Source organism: Mustela lutreola, chromosome 17, assembly GCF_030435805.1.
Source record: "Mustela lutreola isolate mMusLut2 chromosome 17, mMusLut2.pri, whole genome shotgun sequence".
Taxonomy (NCBI): domain Eukaryota; kingdom Metazoa; phylum Chordata; class Mammalia; order Carnivora; family Mustelidae; genus Mustela; species Mustela lutreola.
Genome location: NC_081306.1, coordinates 20,926,204 through 20,949,354, shown reverse-complemented (window position 1 = coordinate 20,949,354; position 23,151 = coordinate 20,926,204). Strand labels below are relative to the sequence as shown.

The 23,151-nt window shown below is 51.5% G+C and overlaps 2 protein-coding genes across 16 annotated transcripts in view; one reads left to right on the top strand and one right to left on the bottom strand.

Moving 5' to 3' along the window:
• Positions 1-8,940, top strand: part of CLUAP1 (clusterin associated protein 1) — a 33,254-nt gene extending 24,314 nt beyond the window's left edge. For 6 of the 9 annotated variants that reach the window (XM_059154166.1, XM_059154171.1, XM_059154164.1 and 3 more), the window contains 4 exons: positions 1,701-1,808; positions 4,766-4,821; positions 5,075-5,131; positions 8,114-8,940. In XM_059154166.1, the coding sequence (XP_059010149.1) occupies positions 1,701-1,808; positions 4,766-4,821; positions 5,075-5,131; positions 8,114-8,257 (365 nt within the window). In that variant the 3' untranslated portion in view covers positions 8,258-8,940. The remainder of the gene's footprint in view (positions 1-1,700; positions 1,809-4,765; positions 4,822-5,074; positions 5,132-8,113) is intronic. The other 3 variants (XM_059154172.1, XM_059154165.1, XM_059154170.1) reach the window with 1 other exon arrangement.
• Positions 8,941-9,393: 453 nt separating this feature from the next.
• NLRC3 (NLR family CARD domain containing 3) overlaps positions 9,394-23,151 on the bottom strand; it is a 39,576-nt gene continuing 25,818 nt past the window's right edge. For 4 of the 7 annotated variants that reach the window (XM_059154142.1, XM_059154141.1, XM_059154143.1 and 1 more), the window contains 11 exons: positions 22,249-22,332; positions 21,691-21,774; positions 20,938-21,021; positions 20,343-20,426; positions 19,742-19,825; positions 19,188-19,271; positions 17,195-17,278; positions 16,716-16,799; positions 15,939-16,022; positions 15,473-15,556; positions 9,394-15,173 (listed from right to left, as the gene is read on the bottom strand). In XM_059154142.1, coding sequence (XP_059010125.1) covers positions 15,083-15,173; positions 15,473-15,556; positions 15,939-16,022; positions 16,716-16,799; positions 17,195-17,278; positions 19,188-19,271; positions 19,742-19,825; positions 20,343-20,426; positions 20,938-21,021; positions 21,691-21,774; positions 22,249-22,332 — 931 coding nt within the window. In that variant the 3' untranslated portion in view covers positions 9,394-15,082. The other 3 variants (XM_059154145.1, XM_059154146.1, XR_009349115.1) reach the window with 3 other exon arrangements.

The following is a 23,151-nucleotide window of genomic DNA, read 5'->3' as shown; positions in this document are numbered from 1 at the left end:
GGGCCACCCAGGCGTCCCTCTTCCAGGATTTTTACAGTTACAACTCATAATTTAGATTTCTGATCCATTTTGAGTTAATTTTTGTATGTCGTGTGAGGTAGGGGTCCAACCTCATTGTTGGGTATGGGGCTGTCCAGTCGTTCAGCACCATCTGTTGGAAAGACTATTCTTGACTCTGAATTTATGGGCACTCTCTCTTGTCTGCCATATTTAATATTATTTTTTTTAAGACGTTATATGAGAGAGAGTGAGTGAGAGCACATAAGCAGGGGAAGTGGCAGGCAAAGGGAGAGGGAGAAGCAACAGGGAGTTTGATCCCAGGACCTGGAGACGGTGACCCAAGCCGAGGACAGACACTGAACCACTGAGCCACCCTGGCACACCGCCATGCTTTATTTTTTTAAAAAGATTTTATTTATTTATTTGACAGAGAGAGAGAACATGAGTAGGCAGAGAGGCAGGCAGAGAGAGAGGAGGAAGCAGGCTTCCCCCTGAGCAGAAAGTTGGATGCAGGGCTCGATCCCAGGACCCCGAGATCATGACCTGAGCCGAAGGCAGAGGTTTAACCCACGGAGGCACCCAGGTGCCCCAGGAATTTCATTTTAGTCATAAATTTGTGTTACTATTTCAGCATGTTCTTTGAGTAGGCTTCTATGCGGTGATCGTTGTCAGCTAGTTTGTGCTGAGTCCCGTGCTGGGTGCCCGTGCTGGGTGCTCGTCCTCATGCTTGCCCAGGCTCCCAGGTTTGCCTTTCCATGCGGAGAGCACGGCTCATCCTCCACGGGGAGGGAAGTGGAGCCCTTTCGGATGCAGCTGCCGTTTCCCTACCCCCTATCACAGGGGCTAAGCAAAGCCTTTTCACAGATACACAATTACTACTGTCCTTCCACACTGACTTCTGACTCAAGTAATCAGAACAGCAACTGCAAACTCCTTCAGTTCCGTCGTCCAAAACCAGTGTGTCTCCCTGGTCACAGGCAGTCAGGTTGGATGGCGAAAGCTTTTTATCTCCACTGTGGAAATGCTCCTTCTCTAGGTTCACTGTTGGAAACGTCCCACCAGAGTGCAGGAGAGTATTTAAGAAATCAGTGTATAAGGCTGTTGCACTGAGAACGACCTCTCTTTATATATGCCCGTGATGGAATTCTCTCCTGGAAACAGTGTCCTGAGTACCAGCTCCCGTCACTATGCACTAGGTCGCCATCTTTCGTGGGCCAGTCGCGTGCTTGGACCTTGCTGGCCTGGTCTCTGTCTTGCCTATGGGCTTGTTTGGCACAGTCACTCACCTTTGCAGTGGGTTCCACTTCCTCATCTTTGTTATCCACAAAGAGCTCAAGTTGGGGTAACACTGAACAGAGAGTGATACCCCCCCCCAACTAACCAAGAACTTCCAGCTACCTTGACAGCTGGCTGTTCAATTTTTAGTTTCAGCTACCAGCATAGTGTTTCTAGTTTATGTATTCTGACACCTTGCTTTGGAAGGTTATTAAAACAAACGAACAAACAAATAAACCAGTATATCATGGTCTGCGTTAACTCCTAAGTATCTACAGGCAAATCCCAAGAGTCTCATAAAATCTAATGCCCTAAAAGAAGGCTGAGAAGTGCAGACGGTTTTGCACAAGAGCCTTGTGGCTAGAAGCTGTTCTAGCAGCAATGATGGAGACCCCCTTTCGTTCTGTGTTCTTGTGTTCTCCTAGGTAATGATGACTCGGACATTGACATCCAGGAAGATGACGAATCTGACAGTGAACTGGAGGAGAGGCAGCTGTCCAAGCCGCGGACGGCCATGGAGGTGCTCCTGCAAGGTATCACACTGCTTTCCTTGCCCTCCTCCCAGCGCCCCGTCACAGAATGCTGCCTTTTGTGTAGCCGGACTAAGCCCTTCAACTGCTCACCTTTGCTGCTAATACTCTTACCTGTGGTGCCAAGAAAAGTTGGTTGTTCTTTGTGGCCCGGGTTTCTCACAGAGGCCATGGCAATCCCTGGCCTCTGGCACAGAGCTGTATTCTACCCGTTTTGGGTCCAAACTGCTCTCAGTGCAGTGGCCTCCCCTATGATCAGAGAACCAGTGCATTGAGAAGGGATTCATACAACCATCTCTGCCTTTTAAAAATCTTCTAGTTTTTACTTTTTCACTGCTAAACACTCAAGCCAAAAAAAATCTATGGAGCAAATGTGGGTGTTTCCCACAAAACAGTGGGGTCTTCTTCATGTCCCACTTTCCACCCTAGAGAGGTTCTGGTCAGCGGCGGGGGGATGTGTCTTTCCAAATTGCCTTTCCACACGTATACAGTGAAATACAGACACAAAGATTGGCTGAGACATCTTTTAACCTAAATGGTACCAGACTTTGTGTATTGTTCTCAACTTGATTTTTAAAAAAAATTATTAAATATATTAGAACTCCTTCCGTGTCAGTAAACTAGAAATCTGCTTCATTCTTTTGACAGCAGCAGAGTGTTCCGTAGCGTGACCGTACCCATAATTTACTTGGGCATTCACATATTAAAAGATCCTTTAAAAAATATTTATTTTTCCTCTTTCCTTTGTATATACGTCTTTCTGCTTATTTGCAATGTTTGTACCATTAAACGTGGGATTCTTAGGTCAAAGGTTATATAAATCTTTGTTTTGGTAGATACTACTAAGTTGCTTTATATTTGTCTTTAAAACATCTATCTACCAGCTGTTAATTTTTAGAGCAGTTTGCATTTTTATATACATCGTACATTTCTGAGGTAAATTATCTTCATTTTATATTAAGTTTTGCTGCTAACTGCTCTTTTTTCGATTTTTACTTATTTATTTGTCAGAGAGAGAGCACACACAAGCAGGGGGTGCAGCTGGTAGAGGGGGAAGCAGACTCCCCACTGAGCAAGGAGCCTGATGCAGGACTTGATCCCAGGACCCTGGGATCATGACCCAAGCAGAAGGCAGATGCTTCACCCACTGAGCCACCGAGACGTCCCAGTCTTTTTTTTTCTTTTAAAGGTTTAAAAGTTTATTTTAGAGAGAGAGTGAGCAGGGGTGTGATGGGGGCTGGGCAGAGAGAACGGGAGAGAGGATCTCAAGCAGACTCCATACTGAATGTGGAGCCCAACACGGGGCTTGATCCCATGACCCTGAGATCACGACCTGAGCTGAAATCAAGAGATGCTTGTCAACTGAGCCACCCAGGCGCCCCTTTCCTCTTAGTTTTAACAGCTTCGTCATGCAAATAGAGGCTAGGGGTCATGGCTCCCACTCAGCAGATGGGAGCTGAGGCTCTGAAAAGGGTGAAAAGGGATGTGATCGTCTCAGGAAACCCTGATAGAGGCACTGGTGCTCCTGAATTCTGCTTACTGCCCAGCCACCAAAACGAAAATCTCAGAACTGTAAATAAGGGCTTTAGACAACACAAGGTTTGCATTTTATCTGACCAAGGGTGGTCACCCCAAGCCTGTCCTGAGCGAGCTCCTCTCTGAGCTGCCCTCCCTGCCTTCGCCCCGCAGCGTACACCTGGGTCCCTGGTGCTCCTTTCTCGGGGGTTGAGTGTGAGAGTGGCTGTCCACCTCCCGCCAGGGAAGGACAGCTCCTGGGTGTTTGCAGAAGTCACAGACAGGTGACCATGACTTCCAGAGAAGAGGGGAGAATCACTGAGGCAATGTGGGTGTTTTGAAAGATGAACTAGGGGCGCCTGGGTGGCTCAGTGGGTTAAGCCGCTGCCTTCAGCTCAGGTCATGATCTCAGGCTCCTGGGATCGAGTCCCGCATCGGGCTCTCTGCTCGGCAGGGAGCCTGCTTCCCTCTCTCTCTCTCTCTGCCTGCCTCTCCGTCTACTTGTGATTTCTCTCTGTCAAATAAATAAATAAAATCTTAAAAAAAAAAAAAAAAAAAAAAAGAAAGATGAACTAATAGCAATCCTTAGAAGTTTCCCTCTTTGGAGATCAGACATAGGTTCAGATACGAGTAACACTGGTCCGTGCAGGGAGGCGGCCTTTCTTTTTTCAGCAGATGGCACAGCTCTTCTACCACCTAGATACCCAGAGTGGGGGTCAGTGGTTTTTCTGAAAACATGTCCAGGATGTGTATTTAGTGTTCTGGTTTGAGTTGCGATTGTATTTTATTGCCCTTTTCCTTTTTCTCAAAGTGGAAATGCAGAAAATCCATTACTGTTTCTTTCTTTCTTTTTTTTTTTTATTTTTATTTTATTTTATTTTTTTTTATTTATTTATTTATTTGACAGAGAGAGAGATCACAAGCGGGCAGAGAGGCAGGCAGAGAGAGAGAGGGGGAAGCAGGCTCCCCGCTGAGCAGAGAGCCCGATGCGGGACTCGATCCCAGGACCCTGGGATCACGACCCGAGCCGAAGGCAGCGGCTTAACCCACTGAGCCACCCAGGCGCCCTCTTTTTTTTTTTTAAAGAAGATTTTATTTATTTATTTGACAGAGATCATAAGTAGGGAGAGAGGCAGGCAGAGAGAGAGAGAGGAGGAAGCAGGCTCCCCGCTGAGCAGAGAGCCTGATGTGGGGCTCAATCCCAGGACCCTGAGATCATGACCTGAGCCGAAGGCAGAGGCTTAATCCACTGAGCCACCCAGGCGCCCTTCCATTACTGTTTCTTGGCAGTTTTGATCATTTAGATGAGACTTAAGTAAATATTTTAGTTGATTCTGGTTTTTTCCAATTTTCTAAGGGAAACAAATCTTGAATGCCATTTCTTGTCCCCCCCCCCCTTTTTTAACAAGGTTTTCATAATTTCTTCACACTTTGGTTCTTCTCAGGAAGACCTGGCAAACGCATCGTGGGCACAATGCAGGGCGGAGACTCCGATGACGACGTGAGTCCCGACCAGCTCCCTTTAGCAGCTCCGTTCTTCACGCTCCCGGGCTGGTTTCCTAGACTGGCTGAGCCAACAGGCTGAGCGCAAGGGGCTGCCTCCCAGTCTGGCCCGCTGCTGGCTGTGCGCTGGAGTTCGAGGAGCCCGACTCTTCTCTGCTTGTGGATGGCTCTTTTCTTTTCAAATGAATGTGCTTGCTCTCCCCCCACTTTTTTTTCCTTCTCATTGTTCTTTCCATTCTCGCTTTCCAAAGATGGAAGCAGCACCAGCTCTCTTAGGTAAATGCAAGACTTCCAGCTCCAAGAAGCAGGTTGGTTTTCTTTTTCATTGTGTGTGTGCGCGCGCATGTGTGTGTGTGTGTGTGTGTGTTAGCCGACTCGGGGCCACCAGAGAGCCTTCCCCAGAAGTGATGTCTCTGTCTCCTGGGCAAGAGAATGCTTTCTCCTGCAAAGAATGGTGCAGTTGCCTGGAGGTCCCTTGCAAAAGATGGGTGTTGAGTGCTGAGCTAAGAAATGAGAAAGGCCATCAGGCCCTTGAAGTGTAACCTGGAAAAGAAGGGAACCTGCTGAGGGCCTGGGGTCAAGACTGACCCTCTCTTCAGTTCCATTCTGGGGAGGAAACAGGAAAAGGAGGCTCTCTTGAGACAAGGTCGTCAGGCTGGGCAGGAGGCTGCGACCTCAGGCCACTGGCGCCTTGCGTGTCCTTGAGGTAATACTGACGGGGAAACTCAATGGAATGGGGCCCTGCTGCCAGGGCTGCCGCATCCATCACCCTGGGCCTGCCTGCTTTGTGGCAGCCTCTGGCAAGCCTGTGAGGCCCCAGAGGCAAAGGGTGATTAGGTTGACAGACCACAGACCTCCTTATCAGGTCGTGCCCGCATGTGTCTGGAGCGTGGCAGTAGTGGCTGCACAAGGACAGAGCATGAGCCTGACCTTGTACTAAAGATTATTTAGTAACAACAGTGTATTTTGTCACCAAAATCCACAGAGGGAGAGAGAGGTCACTCAGGTTTGCTGGCCAAGATGCACAAAGAAGATCGAGCCTAGAAATCACAGAAGGTAGTCAGAGAAGCAGAGAAACCACGTCGGGCATTTTCTAACAGTCAGGGATGGGTGGTTATGTAGCTTCTGCCCATCCATCTCAGCCATTCGAGTTAGAAATAAGTCTGGCCTGGGTGCTAGGGATGCCTGGACAGCACCGTCTGGCATCTTGTCTTCCGATACGCCTGGTCATGTGTGTAGCTTTCACAGAGCGAATGTCCGAGCTACAGCTGATGTCTCCCCTGTGCCTTGTGTTGCTTGTTTGTTTCCGGGATGCTGCCTCCACCTGCTCCGCAGGCACGCGGCCTTGTCCTTCACGGGCTCACCCTTCCACCTGACAGATAGTACCTAGTGGCTGTTATATGCAAGTGTTAGAGGTGATGGGCCACACGTCCCTGTCCTCAGGGAGCTTACATTCCAGCAGGAATCAACCGGCATGTCAGGTCACAGTGGCACGGAGAAAAAGCAGTTCAGGAGCAGAGTGACAGGGTTGAAGAAGATTGCTGTCTTTTGGGAAGTCTGGGAATATCTCTCTGGTAAGGTGACATTTGGGCAGAGGCCTGAATAGAAGGAAGGATGTGATGTGGGGAGGGGCATCCGAGGCCCAGGGACCAGAGATGGGGGCATGGCTGGAGTGGAGTGGGTTGGGGGCGGGAGCTGTGAGAGGGAGCAGGGGCCAGGCAGAGCTTCGCAGGACGTGATAAGGATCCAGAGAGTCTCTGAGCGCCGTAGGAAGGGGCCGGAAATCGTGAGCCCTGCAGTGCCAAGAGCTAACATTAAAGAGACACCCATCGGGAGGCGTCTGCAGTAGTCCAGAGGTGCTGGCGGCTCAGCCTAAGGTAGTGGCAGCAGAGGTGTAAAGAAGTGGTCGGACTCTGGATGTTTCCAAGATCAGAACATTGAAGTGTTGTTATTGGGCGTGGGGTGTGAGAAAGAGAGACAGAAATGGGTCATGATGGGCTAACAGTACGCATAGAGTCTGCATTTCCCCGAGCTGGGGCAGGCCTGAGCAGGGACGCGGAGAGCAGCACAGGAGTTGGGATGTTCTGCGTGCGCACGTTGCCTGCCAGCTATCTGCGTGCTGGAGTTGAGTAACCAGTTGGAGTTCAAGTGTGGTGTGCAAGGTCAGGTCTGGGCTGGCTGAATTGGGGAGCCATCATACTCAGGTGGTCTTCCAGCCACAAGGGTGATTGTGATTGTGTGGGGGAGAGAGTAGAAAGAGAAGAGGGGGCCCAAGGCTCTGAGCTGAGCCGAGTCGCAGAGTTACGGAGATAGAGGGCGTGGGGGTGTGCGAGACTGGGATGATGCCGGAGTGAGGTGGGGCAGGCCGCCGGATGGAAGGGCGCCCTGCAGCAGACTCGCTTTCAGGGAAGGAGCGGTCCTGTGCCCGATGCAGCCTGGAGGTCGGGAGACACCTGAGACTCACCACTGGATGTGAGTCCGCTGAGTGTTTCAGTGGATTGGCAAGGTGCAGGCCTGCTGAGTGTGCCGAGGAGGTAGTGAGAGGGGAAACCAGTAGGGTCGTGGGTTCAGAACTCCTGCGAGGAGTTTCATTGTTGCAGGGGTAAAGGAACAGGGCAGAGCAACTGGAGAGGAAGGTGGGATACACTTTGGGGTTTTTGTTTTGCTGTGTTTTTAAGAAGGAAATTGCCACATTTGTGTATGCTGGTGGCAATGATCTAGCTCGAGGCACTGGCCATCTTGGTTTACCTGGGACACAGGACCTGCAGTTTTAAAACCTGGCCGAGTTGGTCACCCTAGATCGAGGCAGTGGAGAGAGCGTTCCTCTTATTTTGCTCCTAATACCGATTCCCTGTGTGGCTTTCCATCCCTAATCCGGTAAACTGCAAAAAACAAGCAAACTAAAAAACCTAGCCCTCCTAATCTGCAAGCCCCGCCCTCCTTGCTGTGCTCTGGTGGGTGTCCGGTTCCCCAGGGGCAGAGCGGGGTCTGGGGAGTTGTGGTGCAGATCCAGTGGTGGTGCTGAGACCTCCGTGGGGAAGCCAGCCCCTGCGGCTGCACGCTGCCACCCGGAGCTCACTGGTCAGCTGATGCAGTCATGTGTGTATTTCTGCCAGTGGTGTGAGACCAGGGTCCCCCCTTATGCCTCCACAGCCCAACTGCTGCTCCGCCCAACTCTGCCTTCATATGCGGGCATTGCTGGTTACTGAGCTGCTGGCGAATGAGGGTCTCGGCTGACATGCTGCAGGGAGTGAGATGGGCCCTCAGTTGTCTTTGTTGTCTTCCTATAGGAGGACTCCGAGGACAGTGAGATTGACATGGAGGGGGATGAAGACGACGATTTGGAAGAAGAGAGCGTTGCTCTCTCGCCAGCTAAGCCCACTCGAAGGGTCCAGAAGCCTGAGCCCCTGGATGAGAGCGACAATGACTTCTGACCCGTTTGCCCAAAGGACCTCACTGATTAAATCCCTCAGATCTATAGGTAAAAGGGAAGTTGGAAGGTTAGGAAGGAAACCCATTTTGTTCACTAAACCAGCTGGACTCGTTAATGAACACCACCTACTTGCTCTGTAGCCTCCCTTGTGTTACCCCACAGAGCTTCAGCGAGAATGAAGCAAGTCCCAGATGGGATGTAGGTTTGGTCTTACTTGTCTCCTGAAACGGGAAATGTGAGTGTTCTTAGAGATGCACCTGTTCAGGACAGACAGCCCAGGAGACGTAAGGGATGGCGGCATCGGGTCTCAGCTATTGTTGTGATGTGGTTTCCTCTCACAGTCGGGGGGATGGACATGGGGCTGTGCTCCAGGACTGTTCAGGAATTGTGGGGAAGCGTCCAAGTCCTCCTCACCGGTACAGTTTGGGATAGTTACTGTACATCGGCTTTTAACTCTAGCTTTTGTTTTGTCATCCTATTTTCTTGCTTCTGTATGTTCACAATACCAAGCTTTAAATGTATTTTGCTAAAATGTTCCGAATGAACGTTAGCTAAGTTAGATGAAAACCCACTGTCCTTAAAGGTCAGGTAACAGAGATATGCTGCAGAATATAAATGTTCCATTTTCTCTCAGAAGGTTGGCATTCCTCCTCAGGAAAGCAAATAAAGAAGTGTTGGTACACACTTGTGTTTCTGACTCTAAAAAGATGAACCAGAGGGGCGCCTAGGTGGCTCAGTGGGTTAAAGCCTCTGCCTTCAGCTCAGGTCATGATCCCAGGGTCCTGGGATCGAGCCCCGCATCGGACTCTCTGCCCAGCAGGGAGCCTGCTTCCTCCTCTCTCTCTGCCTGCCTCTCTGCCCACTTGTGATCTCTGCCTGTCAAATAAATAAATAAAATCTTAAAAAAAAAAAAAAGATGAACCAGAATGCGTTAGATTGAATAGCACTAGAATAATTAGCCTGATGTGAAGTGAGAAGCGGCAGATGGAGTCGTTTTGTTTTTCTGATGCGGAAAACACAGAGCAGTTTTCATTTAGATTTCAGTTCTAAAGTCAGAAGTCTTCCGAAGTTATTTAATTCATAATAAATGTATTTAATTCCATGTTTTTATATCATTATATAAGTTTTACTTGAAAGTATAATTATGTTGTTTATTTGCACTATAACGTAAATACATAGGAGAAGCTCATAGGTTACTGTGGTACATGTAAATTTTTAGGAGATGATGTGACAATTATTTCTATCTTTGCTTTTGTCTCTTTCTTTTCCTAATTCCTACATAAGAGATTACCCCTTTTTTAAACATTCACCATTCAGTTAATTCACTGAAGATTTGAGATGTGAATGATGAGGAAACAGGGAAATGGGAGTGTCGGGAGCCGCGCTGACCCCTCAGAAGCTGTGGCTTCTGAGGTGTGGAAGTCACTGCGTCTTCTTGGATGTTCTAGTTTTGGTTTCCTGAGTCCGACCTGCCTTATATTTAAAAAAAAAAAAAAAAAAAGGCATTTCTGTCTTCTTTACATGGCGCTTCCTACGCATGGCGTAATGCGTGGGCATTACGGCAGGAGCGTGCCCACGCCGCAGGTAAGCCCCCTCCACAGATAGAGGTGCCCATGCAGTGGGTGGTTTATTATTTTACCTCCCTCTGGGTCATCCTTCACCCCTCGGTTACCTGTTTTGCGCAGTCTCACCGCTTGCTCAAGCAGCTTATGTCAGCCAAGGAGCTTTAAGCACTGATCACAGTTACTAACGTCTGTCCCTCCTGTGACAGACCCAGCAGTCAGATTGTGCACGTGCTTTGGGACCTCGTGTCCTTGGTTTTAGCCAAGCATCAGAGCAGACTCAGGCCCCAGAGAAGACAGTGTGAGTAGATCAGTGGAAAACTGGTGTTTAGATCATTGTCAACAGTTGTTAATGTTTTTTTTTTTTAAAGATTTTATTTATTCATCTGATAGAGATCACAAGCAGATGGAGAGGCAGGCAGAGAGAGAGAGAGAGGGAAGCAGGCTCCCTGCTGAGCAGAGAGCCCCATGCGGGACTCGATCCCAGGACCCTGAGATCATGACCCGAACCGAAGGCAGCGGCCCAATCTACTGAGCCACCCAGGTGCCCCAACAGTTGTTAATGTTTTAAACTGTGTCATTAAAGGACCTCTTAAAATGCTTTACAACATGTATATTGACGGACATCGTAAAGGGATTTTTTAAGTCCTTAATTTTTATTGGCGGCAGCAATGAGAACAAAGTCCAAGGACTTCCTCCAATGGGCGATTCAAGAACTGTTTCCCGTATAGCCGGGACGGGAGAAGGACCTGCAGGTGCTCTTTTGGTAGCATCTTAACTGTAATTGTCAACGTCACCCATCTGAAAGGAAGCGGAGTCCTCTGATGATAACAGCACACTGCGTGAGTATCCCAGCTGTTGGATTGGCCCCCGCGGGGGCTCTTAGGTGCCTGAACCGGGCCTGGCAGCCTTGGAAGAGAACTGAAACTGCCCAGAGCAGAAGCCCTTCCTTGCAGTAACGGTGTGACTAAATAGGGAGCACAGAGTGCTCAGGAAAGAATGTCATCAGGGAAACATGTCACTGATGGGAAACCCGGGGGTCTGACACACAGTGTTCTGACTTTACACTTCTGTTGGGCAGTCTGGGAAGGGTTAAGCAATAGTAACATAGGAAATTAAGTTTTTGGAAGATGCACTGTTCATTCTAAAAAGAACAATATAATCAGATAGGCGAGAATGGCTCAGGAGTGATGAATACAGGTAAAGTCATAAGGTAAACACTAATGATTTAAACAAAAATCATACTCTAATAACTATGTTGGAAGGACAGAGAAACAAAAAGGGGGGATGTAAGCTGATGGACATCCAAGTGTCCTTTCCCGTATAGAAGGCAAGAGATAATCTCTAAGATGGTAAGAAATAGCACATACAGGACATTTAGTTTGGGGAGTAGGGGTATTCGGAAAGGGGAGGGACGAGAGAGAGACTGCCATTTGCCCTTACAAGCCTAGTGATTTGGGGCTTTTTAAACCATGTGTTACTATGGATGTTTCGATGAATTTTTGTAAAGGTAAAGGAAAGGGTAAGGGCTGGAGGCTGAGGTTTGAGCATCATTTTCCTATGAGAGTCCTCAGGGGAGAACATACGGGATGGGAAGAGCCAAGTGGAGGCCTGGGAAGTGCCTGTGTCTCAGGGGCAAAGGCCACAAGGGACCAGAAGAAGAGACTGGGACAGTATTTTCTAAGTTTTTTAAAGTGACTGTATTTTACTTTAATTATGAGGAAGAAATGTTTTATTTTCCCTTAAAGAGTGTTGAAGAAGAGGGGTAACGAAAAGGTAGGAGGACCGGAAGGCTGTGGTGTGGAAACCAAAGCAGGGGAGATTCTCCAAATGGGGAAAGGCAGCAAGTGCTAAACCCTTGTCGTAAATGAGCTTGAGTCCAAGAGGTCACTGAATTTGGCAGTTAGGGAATCTCCAGTGACCTTAGCCAGAGGCAGTCAGGTAGCCAGAGATCGGCTAAAGAGAACACAGTGAGTCCTGACAAGTGTTCAGAAAGGTGGGCGGTCACAAGAGAAAGGAGGGCTCGGCCGGCCGAGGAACATGTGGTTGAAGAACATTGTGGAGGGCGGGGGAGGTTTTGTTTTGTTTTGTTTTGTTTTGTTTTGTTTTTTGAGAAGAAAACTTGAGCATGATCTTTTAACTGGAAGGAACGAGCTTGTGGAAGGGGAGGGGGTTGGATCTTATTATGAGAGTGTGTGTGTGTAATTGATGAAGCAAAGGCTTCATTAGAGGTCATTCTGTTTTAATTTGTACTATGTATTGAAAATGTATGCACCAGATAACCAGCTGGGCTGATGCTACCATTTGTTTTAAAAGATTTTATTTAGGGGCGCCTGGGTGGCTCAGTGGGTTGAGCCTCTGCCTTAGGCTCAGGTCATGATCCCAAGGTCCTGGGATCAAGCCCCACATCGGGATCTCTGCTCATCGGGGAGCCTGCTTTCCCCTCTCTCTCTGCCTGCTTGTGATCTCTGTCAAATAAATAAGTAAAATCTTTTAAAAAACAAAATAAAATAAAAATAAAAGATTTTATTTATTTATTTATTTCAAGAGAGAGAGCATAAGCAGGGGGAGGGGTGGAGGGAGAAACAGACTCTCTGCCAAGCAGGCCTGATGCAGGGCTTGATCCCAGGACTCTGAGATCATGACCTGAGCTGAAGGCAAATGCTTAACTGATTAAGCCACCCAGGTGCCCCGTATGCTACCATTTAGAGTGAGATGGCTTTGGTTGATGTCACGATCTTTTACATAGGGATTTCTATAGTGTCTGTTGTAGATAAGGCCCCAAAATAGATTTTTGATTTGGGCATCAGAGTACCCAGAATATGAAGACATTGTCTCAGGAGTTGGATCACAATAGCCTTCAAATGAAACAACCTGGAAGTGACAGATGATAGAATTAGTGTAAAAAAAAAAAAGACTGGGGCACCTGGGTGGCTCAGTGGGTTAAAGCCTCTGCCTTCGGCTCAGGACATGTTCCCAGGGTCCTGGGATCGAGCCCCACGTTGGGCTCTCTGTTCTGCAGGGAGCCTGCTTCCTCCTCTCTGCCTGTCTCTCTGCCTACTTGTGATCTCCCTGTCAAATAAATAAATAAAATCTTTAAAAAAAAAAAAAAAGGACATTCAGATATTTTTAACTCTCGTCCTTTTACTGAGATGGTAGAGGGAGATTTGAGCATATTAAGAAGAGATAAGGAAGATGTGAGGACATCTCCGAACTTCTGGAGGTTAAAAAAGTGAGAGAAAGACTGTGCCAACTGGGACTGAGTCACGGCAGAAGTGAACAACATACTGGCCACGAAGACGCAAGAGTCGAAACTGTTCAAAATGAGAAAACGAGAAGTCCCACCACCCTGGCTGTGGGTTTACTGCCTCAGTGCAGTTCCCCTCTGTCCTGCCCCGTGGTGGTGGAGCTATTCCTTGTAAAATGTCTCTGCTCTGCCAGCGGGCAAGAGCGGGGGCCTTGTCAGTAGGCTGCTAGGGAGACTTTGGAGAAGGAGGGGGCTTTCCTTCCCATTTTGGTGCGGCTTGCTCTTTGAGTCCCTGGAGAGCATGATTTTTCTCATGGCCTGGGGTTTGCCTGGCGCTGGATTCCTGCACGGCACAGCTCTCTCCACCGCTGGGCTACTGCAACTTGATCCGTCAGGTTCGTGACTAGGTGGACGCAGCCAGACGCTGCATTCACCAGAAGACAGGGCAGCATCTTGAAAGTACCAAGAGCTAAATACCAGCCTAAAATTCTATACCCAGCAAAAAAAGTGTTTCCAAACCCAGCAATCCACATAAATACAACAAAAAACCTATGTTCAGACATCCCCTGTTTCCAGATAACTTTTCTTTATGGTGGATTGTTTTTCTTCAGTCAAGGATCCACTCAGAGATCTGGCATTAAGGAGTTAACATCTCTTCAATCTCCTACAGTTTAAAATAGTCCACAGCCTTTTGTATTTTACATGGCACTGACATTTTTGAAGAGGTTAGACTAGTTTTTATTATTATCTTTTGCAGAATGCTGCTTGATTTGGATTTTGTCCAATTGTACCTTCCTGATGGGCTCAAATCAGTGTCTTTGGCATGGTGTGTCCTCCAGGCGTCCTGTCGGAGGCCTGTTGTGTCCATCTGGCCCCTTATCGGTGATGTTAAGTTTAATCATTTGTTAAGAAAGCATTTGCAGAATTATCTATCTTTAAAGATGCATTTTTCCCCTTCAGAGCTATCCCTTCTGGGGTGAAATTTTGAGGCCGGGCGAGTATCTTCTCCCTTGATAAGACTTTCATCCATAGTTTTAGCATCCATCGAGGATTCTTGCCCAAATACTCAGTTTTAAAGGCCCATTTAGAAGAGTGCTTCCTGTTCAAACTTTAAAGTGAGAATTGCATCATAATCTTCATAAGCATTTCCCTGGTTATTTAGTGCATGAGAGCTGTGGCGTCCATCGGGATCTTTTCCCCTTCCTCACAGACAGACACCGAGGGAACCTGTACCACGTGGAGGCCCAGCTTGCTCGTCTTCCTGGAGAAACTTCACGCACAGGAGTGCTTTGGAAGCCAGCGTAGAGGAACATCATGAAGACATCTACATTTACCGTGCTGTTGATAACCCGTGTGCCAGACCCCACGTCTCGTCTACCAGACAATCTGTGCCTTTGAGAGATTTTGTAATGGATAAAAGATGGCAAGAAGCTTGGACAACAACTTTTTTTGTCTTTTTCTCCAGAATCCTGTAATGAAAGCCTTCATTTCTCTTCAAAAATATTCTCATAATTTTTCTATGTGTCTCTAAGGATCATACTCCTAAGACCTTGTATTCTTCTTGAGAAAAAAGAGGTCCCTTCTGTCACCAATGCCAGATGGATCCCCTGTATAGGCTCGAAGGTGGCAGCTCGTTTCAGAGTTGGAAGCTGTGACCAGCGAAGAAGGGCAATAGTAATAAGTTAGGGGCGCGTGAAGACCTCCAGGTATAAACGAGTTCACACCGGCTTCTTAGCTGCTGAGCTTTAAGGCCTGTGTCATTGATGGAGCCCTTCCCTGCTCTGCGACGTAGCAGAGAATCCCGCTCACCCCTGCCGGGACTGGCCTGGGTCCAGGAGAGCTGCTCGTGACCTCCAGCAGCACCTTTCCTGCCTCCTTGCAGGAGACCAGTTTCTGTGTGGGTCATCGTCACTCCCAGACCACAGGAAGGAGCCCCGGAAAATGGTCTTTCCATTCCAAAGCTTCCAGCTGCTGCTCTGCCTGTCCTCCTGCTGGGTCCACCAGGAACTTGTTTTGCTCACATTTCAACAGTGCACGAAGGAGCATTTGTCCTGATAGCCTCTGAGATCATCCTGGCACCAGATTCCCCAATGTGGTTTCCCTGGAGACTGCAAAAGAAGGATTAGGACAGGGCTTGAGAGATGGGCTCCAGGCCCAGAGGCCTGCAGGTTCATTTCGTGAGGAGCACGAAATGCAGAGCTCCAGCCAAGCCCTCTATGCTTGCAGGGTCCCTCCCATGGAGAAGGCCAGAACGGCTCCCCTTGTACTGAGTTTCTCTGCAGAGCTGCTGAAAGGCTCGGGAGTTGGCCGGCTCCGAGAATCGGGTGGAAAGCAGAGCCCAAGCTGCAAGTCTCTCCAAGGGCGAGCAAGAATGGGAGGGAAGCAGGTGCTGCTGAGCCCCACTCACTTGATGTGCTGGAGGCCATGGTTTCCAGACAGTGCAGTGGCAAGGCATATCGCCCCGTCCATCCCCAAGGAATTCTCTTGAAGACTAGGCAGAGGAAAGATGGAGACACCACCGTGAGCCATTAGGCACGGAAGAACCCGCCTCAGGAAGCAGCGCTGCATTATCTTGGGGGGCCGTGGAGGAAATACATGCTTCTGGAGCTGATCTGTCCACAGGAAGGGGGCATTTACCCCCGAGACCAGTGCCTACAAGTATCCCGGGGGTCCCATCCAAGTGCCATGGAAGGTGGAAGACCGAAAATGCAGATGTTAAGTGATTTAGCTCTGGCGTAAGCTAGCCAGAGTGGACAAACCCGTCTGCAAGAGGTCCTCACAGCTATTGATATTTGGAAGGAAGCAGCTGCAGAGGGAATCAAACAGAGCAGTCTGCTGCCCTGGGGCACTGGGGGGTCTCTACAGCCACTCACTTGAGTCTTCGAAGACTAGAGTTCACCTTCAGAGCATTTGCCAAGGCTTTGGCCCCCGCCACCCCGATGGCGTTTCCTCGTAAGCTGTCAGGAAAGATATGAAGCCTAAGGCACGGGGTCAGCTGTGGGGTGAAGACAGTGCCTCTTCAGCTGAGCATGGGATACTGGGCAGGGGCCGCATGGACTCAGCAAGCGCAGGGGTGAGGTTGCTCCTTTCTCACTCCTGGGCACCGAGTAGAGATCGGCTCTGGGGAGCAGGACGCAAGGAGGGGTGAAGCTGGCCTAACCTGGGTGGTTTGTTGGAGCCCTCCTCTTCCTCTGTCCCAAGGAAAGGAGAGAGGGGCTGAGACCAGAGAGGCAACACTCCATCCAGCAGTACCCCCATGCTCAGCATCCCAGGGCCACAGAAGCAGGGACCACCGGGACATGCCTGAGAGCCCCACTGGGCTTAACCCCCTCCCCCAGGAATTTGGATCTTCTCATAGAGATCAGTGGCCAGGGACCCCTACCCAGGACTTCGGGACGTGTGCAGCCTGGCCAAGGCCAAGGAGAGCAGGTCTGTAAGGACAGAAGGCCCCACAGTAGTGACTCCCAGGGAAGAGGTATGCAGTGGGGATGGGGAAGCTGGGGTACGCTTGATCTAAGTGAAGATATTTAAATGATTTGTGAGTTTCCGTGTAAATTGATATATATTTTTTCCCCTTCTACATCTTCATTTTCAATCAGCAGCTTGGCTCTTTTGGGCAAGAGATGAAAGCCGCAGACTGGAATACTTACTCCAGAATCTCCAAGGTTCTGTTCAGGGCCAGGGCGTCCCCTAGCGCCTGGGCCCCCCGGGAGCCAATGGAGGCCACCTGCAGACTGTAGGAAGAGATGATTTCGATGTGGAGAGGCGAGGCCTCTCCACCCCACACCCTGCCCGGCCCAGCATCGAGGCGTACTTGTCCTTCCTTTTGACCACCCCCAGACTTAGGGCTGAAAGTGGCAACGCAGCACTGAAGGTTGTTGGCCCCGATCTGTCCGGAGCTGCGCCCCCTGCCTGCCCTGTCTGGAGCCTGGGACAGAGCCCTGGATGCTCCAGATACAGCAGGGAGAGGTGGCCTCCTGGAGAGAGGGAGGGAGAGGCCTCCCCGAGCCCCTGCTTCTTGCTTTCCACCTTTTCATTGTCCCAGTTGCTAACGCCAGGAGGATCAAACACACTTTCCTTGACTGGAAAGCAAAACCAGCCGGGGCCAGCCGCGCACATCAGCACTTACTAGAGCGCAGTGAGGGCCGTGTTGGCCTTGAGGGCACTGGCCACTGCAGAGGCGCCTTCGTCCCCGATGGCGTTCTCCTGTAAACTGAACACAAAGCGTGACCCCTTGGACCGTCCCAATCTCATTCAGACCAACACACCATGGACCAGACTCCCAGGATGGCCTTGGGGATAGCCGCCCCCAGGGCCTTGTACCTAACATGCAGAGAGCTCCGGGGTCTCCATGAACCTGGACCATCAGAGGCAAACAAGAAAAGGGACACATGGAAAAGGGACAAAATTGGGAGTGCCGGCCATAGAACTAAGTCAAGGCCCTCAGTGTCCCGCCATCCTTGCCGGTCAGCGTTTTACATGTTTGTTTTCTTTCTTCTTCTGCTTTAGAGTAAAGTTGTAGGTCCTGGAGCAGGCAGTGATTAAGCGTTTAGTTCGGGTCGGTGTCAGTGGATTAGGGGAGCGGTGTGCGTTAGTCATTTTAACAGATTTGAATGTGTTTTGTGTCCCCACGGCTGTCCAGGCCCAGGTCCGTCTTGGGTGGGCAGCTGTGACTGAACGAGCAGGCACCAAAGGTCACGTGCCAATGCGTGGTGGACTTCATGGGGTCTCCCACCCGGGTGTGGTCACAGAAGCTGCCAGAAGAAATAGGTCTAAACCAAAACCTGAAGGATGGGATGGGGCAAGAGGCCCGGCGCAGCCGCCGAACTCGAAGCATTGCAATTGTGTCCCCGGCGTGTGAAATGAGTCCGAAGAGGTAGAAAAGACTCAGGTCCTTGGGGCCTTCTTGGGAAGGCATGCTGAGGGATGGCCTTCACTCTGCAGGCCCTGGGCAGCATTTAAGCATCTCACTGACCCAGAACGGGGCCAGATTGAAGTTTTGGAAAGATCTTTGGCCTGCCCTGTGAGAGGACGGACTGGGTGTGCCACTGGCCATGGGGACAGAGGGAAATGGGGACGTTGGGAGGAGAGCCGCAAGTGGGAAGCCAGAGCTCAGGCGGTGTTGCAGCTTGTGCGACTGGCCGGTTCCGTTCACGAGGTGGGGGCAGAGAAGCAGCAGGCTCATGGGCAGGTAGCTGGGGCAGTCTGAAGTTCCCACACAGTGCCCAAAGGGAGGTGCTGAGCGGGCAGGGATGATGTGGGTCTGGAACTCTGGAGAGAGGTCTGGGGTAGACTTGGGGGTACCAGGGCTTTGACAGCAAGGAGCCTGGAGGAAGAGAGCTTCTGGGAAAAAACGACCACTCAAGAGAAGATGGCCCAGGGCAGAGCCCTAGTGAACACCAGATCATCAGTCAGAGGAACCAGCCAGAGGTGGGATGTCCTGGTGAAAGACAGAGTTGCCCTTCAACGCAGCATTCCACCAGCTGTGTGGCCACGAGAAGTGGGAGCACATGCTCACAGAAGCTTGTGCACGAACGTCCACAGCAGCATCATTTGCAAGAACCAAACGAGCAACAACCCACAGGTCCGTCAGCGGATGAGTGGAGAAACCCAGTGTGGCCTACACACACAGCGCACTAGGATTCAGCCGCAGGAAAGAAGGAAGCTCTGATTCGTGATGCTCCCCCCACCCCCGCCGGGTGAGCCTAGAAGATGTGACACTAAACGGAAGACCTCGGTTGCGAAGGCCATGTACAGTATGATCCCATGTGAAAGAGACACCCAGCAGAGGTGACTGTAGAGACAGAGCAGGTGTGTGGCTGCCAGGGATGGGGCATGGGGGTGGTGGGGAGTGACTGCTAATGAGTCCGGGTGTCTTCTGGGGGTGATGGGTGGTGGTGAAGATTGCATGACTCTAAATATACTAGAAGCCAGAGAATTGTGTGTTTCATATGGGTGTTTTTTGTGGTACATGGATTATGTCTCAGTAAAGCTGCTAGAGCAGATGAGAACAGAAACAGGGCAGAGGAGGCTGTGTGCCCGGCAGACACTGAGCGCTCAAATGTCCTTGCCACCCACCCCACCCCCATCCTTCCTGCAGGCCCTGCAGAGGCCCCACTTACTCAAGGCTGGTCAGGCTCTTGTTGAGCTGTAGTGCTTGTCCCAGGGCCTTGGCAGCACCGGCCTGAATGAAGTTCCACTGCAGGCTGGGCAGAGACAGACACGTGTGACCCCGTGGCCCTGGGCAGAACCCAGGAGGGTCTGGAGGTTCTAGAAAGAGGGGACTTCTCCCGGGAGGGTCTGGCAGTAGGGAAGGAGACCTCACAGGACGGGGTCCTGGCCACTGATGGGCAGAACTCCTGCAGCCCCTGGTTAGTTGAAACAAGCACTCTCTGGTTAAGGGTGGGCACAGGGACAGGCTCAAAGACTCCAAATGGCCTTTGCATGACGCTTGTGACACTTGGAAGTATGGCATAGGTGCCCACCTCCCACCATTGGCCTCTCAGTGGATCAGCCCCAGGAAGCAGAGCAGGGGGCAGGGCACAGCCCCCTGGAGGCCCCTGAGGCCATGTCGGGGAAGGGCCCCAAAGCCAGACTTGTTCTCCTGCACGCGCTGGTGTACGGCCCTGCAGCTCTGCAGAGAGGACCGGGTGGTATGGGGGTGCCAGAGACTCACTGAAGGGACTTGAGGGCCTGGTTTTCTTTCATCGCCACCGCGATGGCCTGGGCGCCCTGGTCGTGGAGGAGGTTGGCTGTCAGGCTGGGAGGAGGGGAACGGTAGTGAGTGAGCAGGAGCTACCTGGCCGTGGAGCCCCAGACTTGCTCCCCCGGGAATCCAGCTCCCCTCCTCCCTGAGGACCAGCCTACCTCCTGTCTACTGAGTACCTGTGTGTGCCAAGCACGTGCCTACGGCTATTGTACCGAATCCTGACGTACGGGCGCATGGAGAGGGGGCCCGGTTCAGCTCAGTGAGGCTCCGATCCCTATACTGAGCCACCCCTGAGACCGGGCCCTCCCACATCTCCATGGGGAGGGGACTGGGGCAGGTAGCGTCCCCAGGAACCTCATCCACTGGTAACTAGGGTGTGAGAGTGCAGGGGTTGCCACCAGAGGCTCGGTCTCCTGGCTGCCCCTCCCCAACCTGGTCTTTCCCCAGCCTATAAAGTGGCAAGGCCATGAGAGTGTGCCCTCCCCTTCCCCATCCCCAAGGTTCCAGGTAGGCGAGGCCCTCAGCTGAAGGGGCGGTCGGAAGCCCAGGCTGCCCCCCACTCACGTACTCCAGGTTCTTCAGGGTGGTGTTGATGGAGAGAGCTCGCGCCAGCTCCCGGGCTCCCTCTGAGCTGATGGAGTTTTCCCGCAGGCTGGGGAGAGAGGAGACCCTGAGCTGCCGACCAGACATGCGGGGACTCTTGGGGAGACGAGCCCTGGCGCTCAGGCCCAGGGAGCCTCAGCTGGGACCTGGGCCTCTTGAGTGATCACAGCCAAGGTGTGAAGAGCCTCCAGCAAGCTGGGCTCCCACGGCTAGCCAGCCGAGCATGTCCCCTGGAGGACCGCCAGTGGGGGGACCCATCGGGAGGAAGAGCATCTGTTAACAGCCCCTCAGAGGTGAGGGGGCTGGGGGCAGGCTTGGCTGCCTCAGGGGCTGGGGTGCTAGAGGGAAGCAGCAGAACTGGGGAGCTGAGGGCCCCGGCTGTCCTCTGCTCTTCTGAGAGAGCAGGCAGTGTGCGGGAGGCCGCAGAACCAAGCTGCCCAACCGGAGAAAACTTCAGAACAGGCCCGCAGTGGGAGGGGTGTGCCTTCTTCCAAGTCCCAAAGTCCTTTCAGGCCCTTGGCTAAAGGGACCCCCCAGCTCAGAGGGAAGCTGGGACTTACCTGAGGCTGACGAGGGTCTGGTTGGCACAGAGGGCCTCCATCAGCGCCGCCACCCCCACGTCACTGATGGAATTGCTCTGTAGGCTGCAAACAGAGGACAGGACGCACTTGGGGTGGCCGTCCTGGGACCCGCAGGGAGTCCCTGCTCCAGCCTGGGGGCTGCAGGCTTTGGGTTCAACAGAGCTGGGGAACCCTGGAGCAGGTGCCACCCCACACTGCTCTGCTCTTTCCTGTCCCCGTCCCCCAGGCTCTAGGTCGGGGACCTAGGTCGGGGCTGGTGGGTTGAGCATAATCATCCTCTGAGCTTATACTCTGCCTTGGTTTGAGCAGTTCCCAGTTGTCTGGGGTCAGAGGGTATGTTGTGTTTGTAGCCCCCAGAGAAAGTGGCACAGGTGTGTGGGCACAGTGGGGGGCAACACTGAGCTCTCCCATTGCCCACCAGGTCACTCGGCTGATACCCTCTTTAGCCACCTGTGCCAGCTTTTCAGGGGCACTCGGTGCTTATCACTTCGCAAACTCCACCACCAACACCAGCCTCAGCTGTCCAGGGAGATGGGGCTGGTGCGGTGGGATGGACCAGTGAGGCAGGCATGGGGAGAGACTGAGCTCACTGTGTGCTCAAGGCTGGTGGTTGGTTGGGTTCGGGCAAAGTTGTGGTCCTCACTGACAGCCCAGCCCGCCTTCTCGATGGGGAAAGCAGGGGAGTCACCCTCTGCCCACGGCCACTCCTGGAGGGCGGTCAGGCAGACTCACTCCAGGCTTTCCAGGCCCTGGTTCACCTTCAGGGCCTTAGCCAGGGCTTCCGCACCTCCGTCGCCAATGCTGTTACTGGAGAATCTGCAAGAGAGGAGACAAGGGCGAGCTAGTTTTCCGGAGCAGCTTAGCAGGGTGGGGCCCGGGCTCAGGGTCCAGGGTCGCACCCCAGGGCTGTGCTTCCTGTGTTGCATTAAGGGTGCCCAGTGCATTTGCTCAGCTTCAGTCTGTAGCTGGTGGCCTCCGCAAGTGACCTGTGCTTCCCTGTGGCCTATAAGAGCTGGAGGGAGCAAAGTCCTTGACTCCCTAGCAGGGGGCACGGACAACTCTTTATAGTGATACGGTCCGTGAAGGTGGCCAGGAGGTGTTGGGAAGGCAGTAAGATTAAGTCTGAGACCGTCCCACTCCCAGGAACCGGAGTTATCTTGTACCCACACATCCATCCATCTGTCCATCCGTCCGTCCGTTCGTCCATCCTCATGCTCACAAATATTTATGATGGGCTGGGCACTGTGCCAGTCACTGAGGATGCAAATTTGGCCTTTCTGCATTTCTCACATGAGCTCCTTCAGACTCCTGTTCTGTTTCAGGGTATCGGCCATCTGCTGGGCTCCCACAGGCCCGATGGTATTCTTCTGTAGGCTGTGGGAGAGAAGGGTCTTTCAGCAAAGCCAGCCACAGCCATTCCCACGAGGGACAGTCTGGTTGAAGGCAAGAGCTCAGAGACTACTCGAATACACTCTTCATTTACCACAGCATTGGCACAGCGGTCTCTAGGAAAGGTCTGTGGGTTGTTGCCAAAGTGATGTCAGCAGGCTGACATCATTCTGGGGGGTGTCAGAGGCAAGGACAGCTGGGCCCTCCCCTTTCAGAAGCTGGAAGCAGTGACTAGAGGACATAGACTATCCAGAACCTCTCAGGTGGTGACTTCGACATGCGAGTCCTGCCGGCTCCTTACCTAGTCAGCGCTCCCCACACCCAACAGTCTACCTCCCTCTAGACCGACCAGCAGCCTTCCTCCCAACCCTGCAGTCCACCCGAGGGCAGACCCTCCGTTTAGGTCCTTTACACCAAAACTTCCCTTTACACCAAACCTGGAGGGGGAGATGTTGCCAAGAGCACCTGTGCTTATCCTAGGAGGACAGGGAAGGCAGGACCTGTCTTGTGTCAGGCTAAAGACATTGTTAAGAAAAGGGAACTTGCTGTGGTTCTAAAAGGCAAAGAGACCTTCCTTTCCCTCGAATGTTTCTTTAAGAAAACTTGCAATGATAAATCTGTCCTTTGAGAAGTGTATAAGTCTTTTTAAAAGCTAAATAAACCTCTTGCCGGATTTACAGCCTTATAGAGACCTTGGAGCCCTCTTTGAAATGTACACATCAAGGAGGATAGCATGACTCCACGATGTCCTAAAGACAGAAGCTTGGTTTTCCCTTTGGATAAAGGCAATTAGCAAACAGATGG